Source organism: Aricia agestis, chromosome 5, assembly GCF_905147365.1.
Source record: "Aricia agestis chromosome 5, ilAriAges1.1, whole genome shotgun sequence".
Classification (NCBI taxonomy): domain Eukaryota; kingdom Metazoa; phylum Arthropoda; class Insecta; order Lepidoptera; family Lycaenidae; genus Aricia; species Aricia agestis.
The window spans coordinates 18,360,604-18,374,000 of record NC_056410.1 but is presented as its reverse complement, the minus strand read 5'-3'; the positions used below and the strand labels follow the sequence as shown (position 1 = coordinate 18,374,000).

At 38.6% G+C, this 13,397-nt stretch overlaps 1 protein-coding gene across 1 annotated transcript in view; it reads right to left on the bottom strand.

Moving 5' to 3' along the window:
- LOC121727451 (carbonic anhydrase 7-like) overlaps positions 1-13,397 on the bottom strand; it is a 30,530-nt gene that overhangs the window by 1,560 nt on the left and 15,573 nt on the right. Inside the window, exons 2-6 of the mRNA XM_042115320.1 lie at positions 9,413-9,460; positions 7,970-8,134; positions 4,794-4,932; positions 3,393-3,498; positions 890-1,117 (exon numbers count right to left, since the gene is read on the bottom strand). Coding sequence (XP_041971254.1) covers positions 890-1,117; positions 3,393-3,498; positions 4,794-4,932; positions 7,970-8,134; positions 9,413-9,460 — 686 coding nt within the window. The remainder of the gene's footprint in view (positions 1-889; positions 1,118-3,392; positions 3,499-4,793; positions 4,933-7,969; positions 8,135-9,412; positions 9,461-13,397) is intronic.

The window sequence follows — 13,397 nt, the reverse complement described above, 5'->3', positions numbered from 1 at the left end:
GTTTATCGTACGGGAACGGTACATTTTTCCGGGATGACAATATCCTACCTATGTTCTTTCCTTATTTATCTGATATTAGACTAACGGAAAATACGATTTCCTTATTTTGACTCGATAGTTATATTTTTCGAAATTATGAATATTTCTGGGCTTTTCAACAAATATCTGTTACAGTTAAGTATTGAGTTACTATCATTAAATAACTTGCACTACAACAATCACACACTTTATAAAATAATACCTAAACTCTAAAGGAAATATTAGTATTGTATTTAATTTTTAAGTAATCATCAAAAACAGTTTTGGGACTAGCGACCTTTACTTTTGTGCTATAATGCGCCGGAACGTTGTTACGCAATATTGTTCACTATTAGCTGCAGCTCAAAGTACAATTCATGCGGGCACAATTCATGGAATCATTGTTTCACGATTAGAGGATAGCGGGGTGTGTAGGCGGGGCTAGCGTGGTTTGATTTTTAGGAGCCCGGTCTTAAAGTATCTCCATACCAAACAGCAAAATTGGTTCAGTGGTTTGGGCGTGAAGAGGTTACAGACAGACAGACACACTTTCGCATTAATCTTATATATGGAATCTCGGAATCAGCTCCAACGATTTTCATGAAATTTAGTATATAGGGGGTTTCGGGGGCGATAAATCGATCTAGCTAGGAATCATTTTTAGAAAATGTCATTTTATTCGTGTTTTATCGAATACCGAGGAAAGCTCGGTCAAATAGCTAGTAATATTATTATGGAAGGATGGATAATGGTTATGGATGGAGAATATTCTCCGCTTTTTAGGGTTCCGTAGTCAATAAGGAACCCTTATAGTTTCGGTATGTAAAAAAATAAAAATGATGGTACCTCCCATACACACCAAGCGACTCACCTGATCATGAGCCAACCGCACCGGCTGCTCGAAGTCCAGCCATATCACCACTTCGGAACACGGTGGTGTTGTCAGCGAACCCCGGTACGTGAAATATCTCCGCAGGTCAAGCGGCAGAATGTTGAGGATGGAGAACGGATTGGTCATGACGACGCTCGTGTGGGGGTCGGTGACGTTGGCGAGCGCTGAGGTTATGTCGTCGTACGCTGGGTGCTTGTGGCGGTCCAACTGAAAAAGTAGATTGTAGTATGAATTATAATGTGCTGATTAGCTTGTTGAAATTGAAGAAACTTATAATAAGTATGAATATGCTACTAATAACGTGTACACAGCTCACTGTTCACGTTCTACCAATTTCATCTACCAATTCGAACTGTGCGCTCCCTAGACACGAGTCACATATACCTACTGACATACATGTCGTAGTTTTTTGACTCTGTGGTTTGGACTTTTACTGTGTATTCTTTGCGCGCAAGCTTCAAGATATCGTCTATCGCGAAATCTACATTCCCTCCGCAACATTCCTTATAATGACAATTTGTAGGAAATCACACGCGGACCGCGGTTACAGTGACTTTTGAAGTCTTAAAGGGTTCCTAATCCAGAGGTCAGATGATAGTTAATTAGTACATGTATAATGTATATGTCTGGTCTCTGGTACATCATACATGTTGGAAAGAGGAGACCGACATTTTATATCCCTTTTGCACCAACGATTAGGTGCACTTCGCTTCAAGTTTCAACGCATGGTTCATCTTTCTTGTCAGACAATCTGGTGTGTAGGCCTACATCCAACTCCTAATGTTAAAGTACTTTAAACAACAATTTATTGTTTTACTAGCTGTTGCCCGCGACTTCGTCCGCGTGGACTTCAGTTTATAGCAACAAAAGTGCTGCCATTCCGGTGTAGCGCGGCACTAAGAGGGGTACCACTTACCAGGGTTTTAAAAAGTTTTTAAATTTGACACAAATTTTGTTGACACCGCGCGCTATAAACTAAAGTCCACGCGGACGAAGTCGCGGGCAACAGCTAGTTATGAATAAAAACAATAATATATAATAAAGTAGGTATGATTAGTTCTGTTACAATAATTAAGTAAAAAATAGAACGCCATCTGTTTTCATATATTAGAATCTGTTGAATCGTATTAGAACTAAAATGTTCATTGCATCGATATATTTCTGGATTTTTTATAATATTATACATAAAATATATTTTAGATTTTTGAAATATTATTTTAATACACATCCAAGACCCAGGAACATTGAAAACTTTTTGTTCCGCCTGCGGGACTCGAACCCAGGACCCCCGGGATGAGCGCTGGCCACGCGCAATGCGAATTAATTTTCATCGATATTTTCGTGGAAATGAGATATTTTCCCACATCAAAATGTAGCCTATGTCCTTTCTCAGACTCTAGAATAACTGTGTACAAAATTTCATTGCAATCGGTTCAGTAGTTTTGGCGTGAAAGCGAGACAGACAGACAGACATACAGACAGACAGAGATACTTTCGCATTTATAATATTAGTATAGATTGCTATATCTATTATCACAGTAATCAAAAAATAATTCAATTTATTTTATTAGTATTTCATTCTTAATCATAATTTAAAATACATAATTTAGAATTACATAATTCTAAGGATTTCTAACGCCGATCGCAATCATTATAATTTAATAGTAAGTATGTACAATTATCGGGATGTAATGTAGATATGTATTATTAAGATTGAATTGTATAATTATTTATGATCAATACTAGGTATGGCACATACGTCATAAGTACCTCATAGATAAGTACCTTCTAGAACTAATAGAATAACGTATGACTCGCATGTAATTTTTCAAGATTGTGATATCTAGATCGCCTGTACACGATTGGAATTGTGCGCATAGCATGTAAATATAGTATGATAATAATTGTATGTTTGTACATTTCATTGTAGTGTTTAGAGTAAGTGTATTTTTAACGGTCCAGTTAGGATCAACGGTTACGCTCGGTCAATGATTCTTCAAAGGCTACTTGTACAAGTAAGTAATTTTAAAGTTTTCACATAAAAAATATTAACTGAATTGTATTTTTAGCCTATGTTCTTACGTTTTAGGGTTCTGTAATCAACAAAACTTGGTTGACTTCGGAACCCTAAAACAGAACCCCAACCAGCAGATTTTTTGTATATTGATTGGTTAATAGTTACATAATTTAAGATTAAGAAGTAACATTGTCCTACAAATAGAACAATCCATATTTTAGGGCCATTAAATCAAAATATTAAATCCTTTCTATCTCTGTTAGCTACTACTTTCGAGAATTTTTGCAGAGGAAATTGTTGTTCGAACGACGAACTCACGAAAAATTTGCTTGATAGTAATCACAAAAAATTTTTTTTGGGAACCCTGACTATTAATCCTTATGAACCTTATAAGTTACCCATTCGGTCAAAAAAACGGCTAAAAAATGGCCCCAGTCGCGTCCATAGTTAAGAATAAGTACATACCTCGTAGAAGAATGCGAGGACGGTGAGTCCGTCCTTGTGCTGCACCGCCTCCGACACGCTGCCGTATTCCGCCTTGAAGAACACCATGTGCAGCTCCATAGGGAAACTGGAAGTAAGTAGTGGGAATGGGTAAATATCGTTGCGTTGGGGCATTTCTTATGAATCAAGAATCAAGATCATATTTTATTCACAGATATGTAGTCAAAAGGGTAACATTGTTATAACTTATAATAGTTCTAAGTTCTAACATATCCTACAATGACAATGGTGTGTGAATATATAATTTATTCTGTTACATACAGAATAGGTAAATTAAAATAATATGAAGCATTTTTCATAGATTATTAATTAAATTTCATTAAGTACATAATAATATGAGTTATGGAAACATTGAATTCAAAAGTAATTCTCTTTCAACGCTGCAACTTTTACAGTGAAGTGTGAACTCTATTTAAGTGACATACACACCCTAATGTATTATCACTTAGTTTTATTACACCCTGTATATATAACATGAAAGTTACCTATAAAATTCGAATTTCATCGTGTAAGTGACTAATCAATTTTGCAAACAATTTACAAAAGAAATTGATTAACTTCTAATAAAATGGTTTTCTTGTAAAATTGTTTGCTTGTTTATTTGTAAAATACCGTAATATGGAATTAAGTACATACGAACCTAACTAAGTGTAAAAGTTAAAACATTAAAGATTACATTAGAACAATGCAAGAACACGTTCGAAATTATCGTCTTTGTAATAAAACAATACGAAACAATAATTTAATACATTTAACTGCAATACTTTATGGTTCTAGTTGTCTGTAGTTTACCTAGTTAGTGTTTGGAAACTGCTAACAGTTTATTATTAACTGTCTGAATAGTTTACTCAAGGTAAAAGCCATAATAATAATTATTAATTAATACATTTTGAGATATAAGTAGATCACAAATACATTTATTGATTGGCTACTTGGAAACAGCGTCTTATATGTATAGCACGGAGAACCGACTTACAGCAACTTGCGTTTTGCCTATATTTTGTCTATGATGTTGGGTCGCAACTTACATTTATTGTCTAGTGATCGAAGGTCTAGGGGCTAGGGCTCATCAGGCAATCCGACTGCTCGTTTTCAGGTTTCTAGTTCATATTATAATTCAATGTGGTGACTGATTAGTGATTAGGTGTAGGTACCTAAGTAAAGTCACACTGTCTCGCATCGCATCGAATATATTAACTATCTTAACATTATTTACCGCTGTTCCGATGCCAGAAAATTGGTTATAATTTGTAGGTCAAATTAAAACCAATTTTACCACACTACTACCAAGCTACCACAGAGGATTACTCTTGCGTAATTAACAAAACTAATTTTATTGCCTAGAAGTTAGCTATAGCTCACCTCCTATGGTTGATCTTGTCTTCGGAGCCGAGGGTATCGTTGTCACCCCAGTGGAAGTGCATCTGGCTGAAGATGTACCCGCCGTCCAGGGGACCACCGCTGATGGACGGATGAGGTTCGTTCTCCACTTCGATTAGCACTGGAATTTTAAAATATATATTTGAAACTGCGTAGCTATTCACAGGTTCGGCTTGGATTCGAAAATGTCGAATAACGCAACTAAATCCCTATCGTCAGTTTTATGTCAAAGCCAAGTTTAAGCAAAGGAACTGGCTAGCCAGCGCCGAGTATATCATTATACGAACTATTTGGTGCCACTTTTGATAAAAGATAATCAAACGTTCCTATTATAATAGGAACTTTTGTAAGGATGTTTGTTACTTTTCGCCCTTGCGAAACCACTCCTCAGTTTCTGGTCTGAGTTATTTATATAGTTTGGAATATGAAGTTACGAAGGCTTTGGATTACTTATATAAGATTTATTGTATTTGTCTTACGCAGAGAGTCATGGCAAATAACTTTCATCAAATACAAGATTATTCAATTAAAGATTTCTAGCACTGTCAAGTTAACTAACAAGTAGGTAAAATAAACAACGTTTGTTTTAAGGTCTTTACACGTGGACTTTAGTTACACGCTTTTCCTAAAGGATGTTACATAGAGCCTAGAGGAAAACTAAGTTTGACGTCAAAATTTGAGTATTTCCCTAATAGCACCATCGACATTTTGTGTTCCTTCCGTGCGTCAGAGGATAGTTATAGATCAATGATCATGCTTAGATAATAAAACAGTTTCTTTAATCTTAATGGATCCGTGATAAGGATCTAGCACGTACCGGTATCGAATCCGGTCTTATACCACACGGATATATTATGGTCTGTCATAACTCATAAAATAGTTATTACTTACCATATATATTGAAATGTAATTATTGTGACCCTAGGTTCTTAGTTCTTACCTACTTATCGCGTGATAACGGTGATATGCAAGTACAAAACCATCAAAATTTATACTTGCCTCAGTAGGCTTCTAGTGCCTTTATGACTGGTCAGTACCAGTCATAAAGGCACGAGAACGCCTTACCTAAAATAGTTAAAAGCATTTGCCGCATCGACTGGAGATGTTTTTTTTATGAAATAAGCAGGCAAACGAGCAAACGGGTCACCTGATAGAAAGCAACTTCCGTCGCCCATAGACACTCGCAGCATCAGAAGAGCTGCAGGTGCGTTGCCGGCCTTTTAAGAGGGAATAGGGTAATAGGGGAGGGTAGGGATGGGAAGGGAATAGGGGAGGGTAGTGAAGGGAATAGGGTAGGGCATTGGGCCTCCGGTAAACTCACTCACTCGGCGAAACAGCGCTAGCGCTGTCTCACGCCGGTATTCTGTGAGAACGTGGTATTTCTCCGGTCGAGCCGGCCCATTCGTGCTGAAGCATGGCTCTGCCACGTTACATACATAATACTATTATTTACCATCGAGTATTAATTGCGCTTGTTCCCGATACAACGATTTTTTTTAAACTCAACCGTATTATGAAAAAGGCAGTTAAACCTTTTTCATAATATTTCGTCGACAGGCAACGACATCAATAACATTGTATAAGTATGTCGTGACTATATACTTAAAACTTCTAAACAATAATTATATTATACATTTTATTATTTTTATGAATACATTGTGGTATTAAATAAGTTGTTTCGATTTACTTGTTCTCTACATCGGGATTATTCTTCTAAGAAGGTATTAACCTCGTCTAGGCATTGAATTGTAATGTACTAGCGCCTTAAGCATTTAATTGTTTCCGTTAGACTCCCGTCTATGTACCCATGTTAGTAAATAGTAACTTAATTAGAATCGATTTTTTTAGATCCGCTTGATCGGTGACAACTGACAAAAACGTCGAGTGAGGTACTTTTATGCAGAGGCGTAATATACCATCTTGGACAATTTTTTAACATGGTGCCTTATTAAGTTAGTGTCGGTAGCGTTAAGCCGTGTAGATTCAGAAGCTTGGCTCTACATGAGATCTTTTTCACAGGGTCCTTATGTGGTCGTCTCGGCAACATTTGACAAGAAATGTTTTTGGTAGGATCCATTATTGGTGACATACAAGTCGTCGATGCCGGGGTTCGTTCTTGATCTCTATTTACCACACAACCTTATATTGGTCTTTTATGCCCTTATTTCTTCGATCGCGGATTCTTGGAAATGTATTCTATAATTGTTGTCGCGATCACCGGTGCTCTTATGGGGCTTGAAGGATTATTATGCCCTATGTACCATCCAGGAAATTGATTCCTTAGGCAGTTGATGGACCTACGTTATTTGGTCGGCTTATGTCAATTCAATGTTGATTGTGATCGGTCGGATGGCTTTTTAGTTTTTTACTTAAGAGGATTCCACACCGCCCTTTTTTCCATACAAACGTTGTCCCCTGTTTCCTCCCTGGATAATGCTAGTAGAGTTATAATTTTTTTCCTGAATATCTACGGCCACTAATACAATGTCCCTATGTTTTCTTTTTTTTCATAATTTAATTATTAAATAAGATATGAACGTTCAAAAACCCAAAAAAATGGCCAGATTTTCCACTGTGTTCAAACGTCCAGAAAACAGATTTGGCTAGATTATACAAAAAAAGCAAAACATAGGAACACAGCTCAAGCCTTTTTTAAATCTTTAATGAAAAAAGTACTTAAATCGGTTAAGTTTTGGAGAAGGAATCAGGGGACAACGAATCGTTGATTTTCTGGATTTTCTGCAGTTGTCTCTATCGCGTTCTGCGGTATAGGCTTGAGGTAAGGGAGACAGCTATAGATATTACACGTCCTTTTTTTTCATTTCTCTAGCCGCTGTTGTATCCTCTTAACGCGACCAAATTACTTAGGTCCGCGGTCCGCCATCTGCCTAGGAATCAATTTCTCTGATAGTAGTTCGTACATAATACGAAGATGTAGAGACTTTATGGGAGTGATCCTTGAGGTGCTGTTAGAGAAAAAATAAACAGTAATTACCAACGTACCCAGTGCCGGTTTTAGCATTACCACCGCCCTGGGCGGACTGGTAGTGCTGGTAGTGCTAAAAAAATAGGAGCCCGCGGCGTCCTTTTCTTTTGCCTTCGGCACCCTAGGCGGTCGCCTAGCGTCGCCCCCTGCCCAACGATGCTAATGAACGTACCCGTGTGTCCATTATTAGTAACATGCACGTCATCGATGGGGTCGTCGAAGCCCCGTAACACGAGGTCAGGGAGCGCGACGTTCTTGACCGTCAGGATGTTGATGTTGATGGGGCTCTGGTGTTTCCCCCGACACTCCCGGTACCGGTCACCCCAATGCGATGGACCTAGGAAAAATAATAGTCAAATATACAGGGTGTAACAAATCTAAGTGATAATACTTTAGTTTGTGTATAACCCCTGTATAGAGTTCGCTATGAAAGTAACGACGCTGATAATCAGTGACGGATTAACCCTTTAATCAAATTAAGCAATTGCCTAGGGCATCACGTCTGAGGGGGCACCAGAAGAAGGACAAAAATCATCCGTCCTTAGGGCATCACGTCTCACTCTCACGTCACCAAAAACCACACCAAAAAAAGTTTCTAGGAAAAAACTAATGTTTTTAGGTGCTAAAACTAGTGGTACAAGTTTAAAGAGCGATTCTAGTTGACATATGGATTAGAGGGGGGGGGTACACAGGCACGGATTGCTTAGGGCATCGAGTAGTCTTAATCCGTCACTTTACAAATTTTTTCTTTTCTTTCTTTCACAGTGAAATCTATATAAGGGTATACACGCCCTAAAGTATTATTACTTACTTTTGTTACTCCCTAACGTAGAATCGCCTCCTTTTTTAAGGGCTCCACATTGAAATACACTGAGAATTCGCAGTGCTGTGTGGGAGCCCTAAGTCGGTGAAAAGCCTCAGCTCTATCTTGTTTGGCGGATTGAAAAGAATAGCATTGACTTGAGTACTGCTTAATTTGAAAAGTAGTGAAAATTGGTTTATGAGGGTTTGGAAAAGTAAATAATTACATGATTCTGCTAGCTTCCCTTGTATTTGGTGCTATCTTTGAGTTGTTTGCTTTCTTTTCGTATTTTTTTTTTATGAAATAAGGGGGCAAACGAGCATGGACACTCGCAGCATCAGAAGAGCTGCAAGTGCGTTGCCGGCCTTTTAAGAGGGAATAGGGTAAGGGGAGGGTAGGGAAGGGAAGGGAATAGTTGAGGGTAGGGAAGGGAATAGGGTAGGGGTTAGGGGATTGGGCCTCCGGTAAACTCACTCACTCGGCGAAACACAGCGCAAGCGCTGTTTCACGCCGGTTTTCTGTGAGAACGTGGTATTTATCCGGTCGAGCCGGCCCATTCGTGCCGAAGCATGGCTCTTCCACGTATAAAGTGTGGTGGCTGTTTTAATAAGAATAATAATAAATTCTTTATTTGCACATTAAAACATAATACAAACAATACAGTACAAGTATCTGCGCAAATTGGTCTTAACTCTTACCGCTTCAAGCGCTGTTTTGTATGAGCTTTGATATTTTATGTGCGATCAAGTCTTTTAGATTTCTTTGGCAATTGTTTTTCATTCGGTACAAGTTCTTAAGTTTAATCTAAAGTACCTGACTGTCCATCGTAGCCAAAGTCTTCACCTCGCGTCGATTCTGGCGCTGAAAAAAAAATTATTTGTTTAAATTTCTTCATCAGCATCCGCTATAAAAGTTTCCACTTTTCAATCACGGGTACCTTTCTCAAATTGAGAGTCGGTATTTGCTGTATTCTTTGTTTAGACTTTAGCGTAACTTAACCTAATAGTTTCGTTAATTTTTTTCAAGACTTAGGGCCTGTTTCACCTCTTCCTGATAAGGCTATCCACCAATTAACTTGACAGATCAAGTATGGAAAATCTGTCAAAAAAGTTGTGAATAGCCTATTAGGCACTTTATCTAAGAGTGGTGAAACAGGCCCTTAGGCATTTACAGGATAACCGTGGGTAACTAAAGCTTTACAGGTTCGCATTCGCATATTTTCTCAACGACTTATTTAAAACTTAGGTTTTTTCTACTTTATCATTATTACTTTAGTTTCGTATGTAAGGAAGGCTTCAAGGAAATTTTCTACTGTCCTGTGAAAATTCCTCTAGAGTCTAGACCTTGGCGTTGACCATTGAAATGATTGTGTTTGTATCAATTTATCACGTCTAAATAATATGGCATTACGACGCAGATTACTATAATAACGCAGAGATAGGAACAAAATAGCTCGACGTGGCGTATCTAACGACTCATATCCTACGGCATAATATGCCTGCGAGTTTTGATTTAATTATTTCAAACTTAAGCGGGTATTCCACCGCACTGTACAACCCTTTTGCATCCCCGGGTCCCAAAACCCCAACGGTGTTCCTGCTCCTGAAGGTGGGACTACGGGAAACGCGTGATACACGACCGCAGCCCCACAGGCGGTGGGGCTGTGGTCGTGTATCACGCTGCCTATTTAGGCTCAACTCGTGGAAACACCACATTCCACACCACTCCGCGACGATGCGCTGAAACTCCTAGTGCATCGTGGCCTACTCGGGACTCGATGTCATGGGCGACGGCAGCCTCATGCCGACGCCCCGAGCTCTCCAGCCCCCCTAGACAAGTGGCAAAACGCTAACGCTACAAAATGTATGCGATTAGACATAAGTCATCGCTTCGCTAGCGAATACTAATGTCAAATCCATACATTTTGTAGCGTTAGCGTTTTGCCACTTGTCTAGGGGGGCTGCTAAGGCGGGATGTCGTGGCCATGTCTGGCCCTTGGTCTCCGCCTCGGCCTTCTCCGAGGATCGAGCGCCTCTGCCTCTCGCCTACGCTCCGCCTCCTCCTTCGACGACATTACCGCTTGGCGCTTCAGAGAATGTCTCGACCGCCCTCCAAAAGTGTTGGCTGTCCAGCATCGCACAAACGATGGCCGGAAGACACTGTACAACCCTATTGTAAGGCGGAGGATTTGGTTTGGTTGGCTAAATTTTCCTGCCAAGCCCTTCCTGCAGAGCCCGGTAGTAAACCGGGCTCTGAAAAAAGTGTGGCGTAGAGCAACGCAACGTGTTCCTACACGTTGCGTTGTGGGACGTGTAGGACACATTTTGGTATTCCAAAGTTCCAAAAGTCGTTCACCGTACACCAGATTTGTCCACTACCGTACATGCGATGATTTACGATCGCTCGTTCGTCCGCACGGGTGTCAAACTGATAACTCAATATGCCATGCATGAATCAGTGCGTTCTTAAAGCGAATATATTTAAGGTTCTATAGTAGCTGGTAAAGCCTAAGAGATTTACTGATGCTGCAAATCTTGAATCTAGGCCCTATAGTCTTATCAACCCTCTTTATAAAACAGTCCCTCGAATCTTTAAACTTTCATTACGCGCAGACTGTAGAGACTAGAGTATAAGCCCTAAGGTAATAAAAGTAGAGTTACGTTTAATCCCCAAATGAAATAACTACTGCGATCAACCGTAAGTATAATTGATAGTAACTTTTTGTCCTAGTCTGTGTTGTCTTATTATTATTATAAAAACTATCTATTGTAATTTATAAACTAATATAGGCTAAAAACTTACAAAGCGCTCTGACCTTCTTAATATAATAATGTTATTCTAGTTCAATCGAATAGTTTGTTTTACGCCTAATATTATTAAACATGAGTGTTTATCGCGTCTACCCCCCAAAACAATATTTACCCATGTCAGCTTCATGTCACGTTCAAATTCGACAGGTTTTTATATATTACTTATTAGTTATTATTTTTTGATGACCTCGAAAAATAGGACCATTTTCTTTAATAAGTGTGTACCTACGTAATACAATACTTAAAGCCTTACATCGCAAGAATGTCTACGCTTCTACCCTCAGAAAAACATTTTTCCCATTGATGCGATTCCTCACTTTTAAACGACATTAAGACGGTATGGTTTTATCTAAATTCTAGGCAAATATTATTAAACGTTATCTAGAAAGTAGCCTAACAACAGGAAACTAAGAATACGGACATAATCTAGCAAACATTAACTGGATTTTATCATAGCTCTAAGGGCCTGTTTCACCACTTCCTGATAAAGTGTCGGATAGGCTATCCACAACTTTTTTGACAGATTCTCCATACTCTATCTGTCAAGTTAAGTGGTGGTGATTGCAATGCATTTCAACAATCTTGATACTTGAAAATATTTAAAAGGCTAAACAATAAAATGTTTAACTTTATGACTTTTGGCCTGTTCTATTTTAGAGGTTTTTACCTCCTGATATTATCATTTCCGTAATAATCTTCTTCATTTGGATGTAGTCAAGGTGTAAATCATGTTTTAAACGTGACAACTATTTACAATGTCAAATGAATACCTGCACGAAAAGGTATTTAAAATAATAGTTATTAACAAGGTAAATAGTATTTAATACCCACAGTTCGTATTTACCTGCAGTAAATTGCAACTGTTTTCACGTTTCTCTTTATGTAATGAAAAAGATGTTTAGTATTGCTTACTTAGTATCAAGTTGCTGCCAAGTCTAGATGATATACATGGGTATGTCATCAAACGATTAGTAGTTAGGTACGTTAAAAAGTGGGTAAACAAGTAATGAAGAAAAAATACTAGTATAGATACCATAGCAGTTACCAGTTTTTGGGCTTTTTATTTATTTTGCACTAAATAACGCCCGCAACTCCGTTGCTCCAAAATATCGCGCGGGGTATGTTTCCGAGATGAAAAGTTTTCTATGTCCTTTCCCGGGACTTAAAGTATCCCCATACCAAATTTCATCAAAATCGGTTTAGCGGTTTGGGCGTGAGTTGGTTACAGACAGACACACTTACGCATTTATAATATTAGTATGGATGGATGCTTATAAATAAACTGTCACAGCTTTTTGCCGAGTTTTTCTGTAATTCTCTTTACGCTGGTATTCAGTCACAAAGAGCCTCTAGAAAAAATTCAGGGCCTATTGGTTCCTTAAACGAAGTGAAGCGGACAAAGAGTGCCGCCGGCGATGCGTGTCAAGTTCAATGGTGATGGTGACAACAGAATACAGGTCTACAAGGATGATCTCTCGAGATCTTTGACTCTCACGCTTTCATTGTCAGCGTCATCCAAGTATCATTTTGCATGAGGACGGCCGAATTACGAATTATCGCTGGTGTCACTTTAAAAGACAGCAGTCTCGCATTCACTTTCCTGGATCTTTCCCTGCTGGCTGCAATTGATGCAATCAACATTGCAGTATTCAGAACAGTGTTCTGAATCAGAACATGCGTTGTTGGCATATCTTTATTAAATAAAATGACCACGTATAAATCGCATGACTTGGAATAAATAATGTCCAATGGTCATAGGAAGTCACGTTACTGCATCCAAATCTCCAGGGTACTATATTTGATGAAGGCCCTACGAACTCAATTAATGTCTCAGCCTCAAAAGGTAGAGTAGGGTATACACAAAGTGAGACGACCAAAAAGTGAGGAACACCGTCCTCATTTTTTGGTGAGTGAACTTTAAATGAGTTTAAAATATAGTTACTTACCGAAAAATTAAAAAAAAATACATTTTGTGAATGGAACGAACG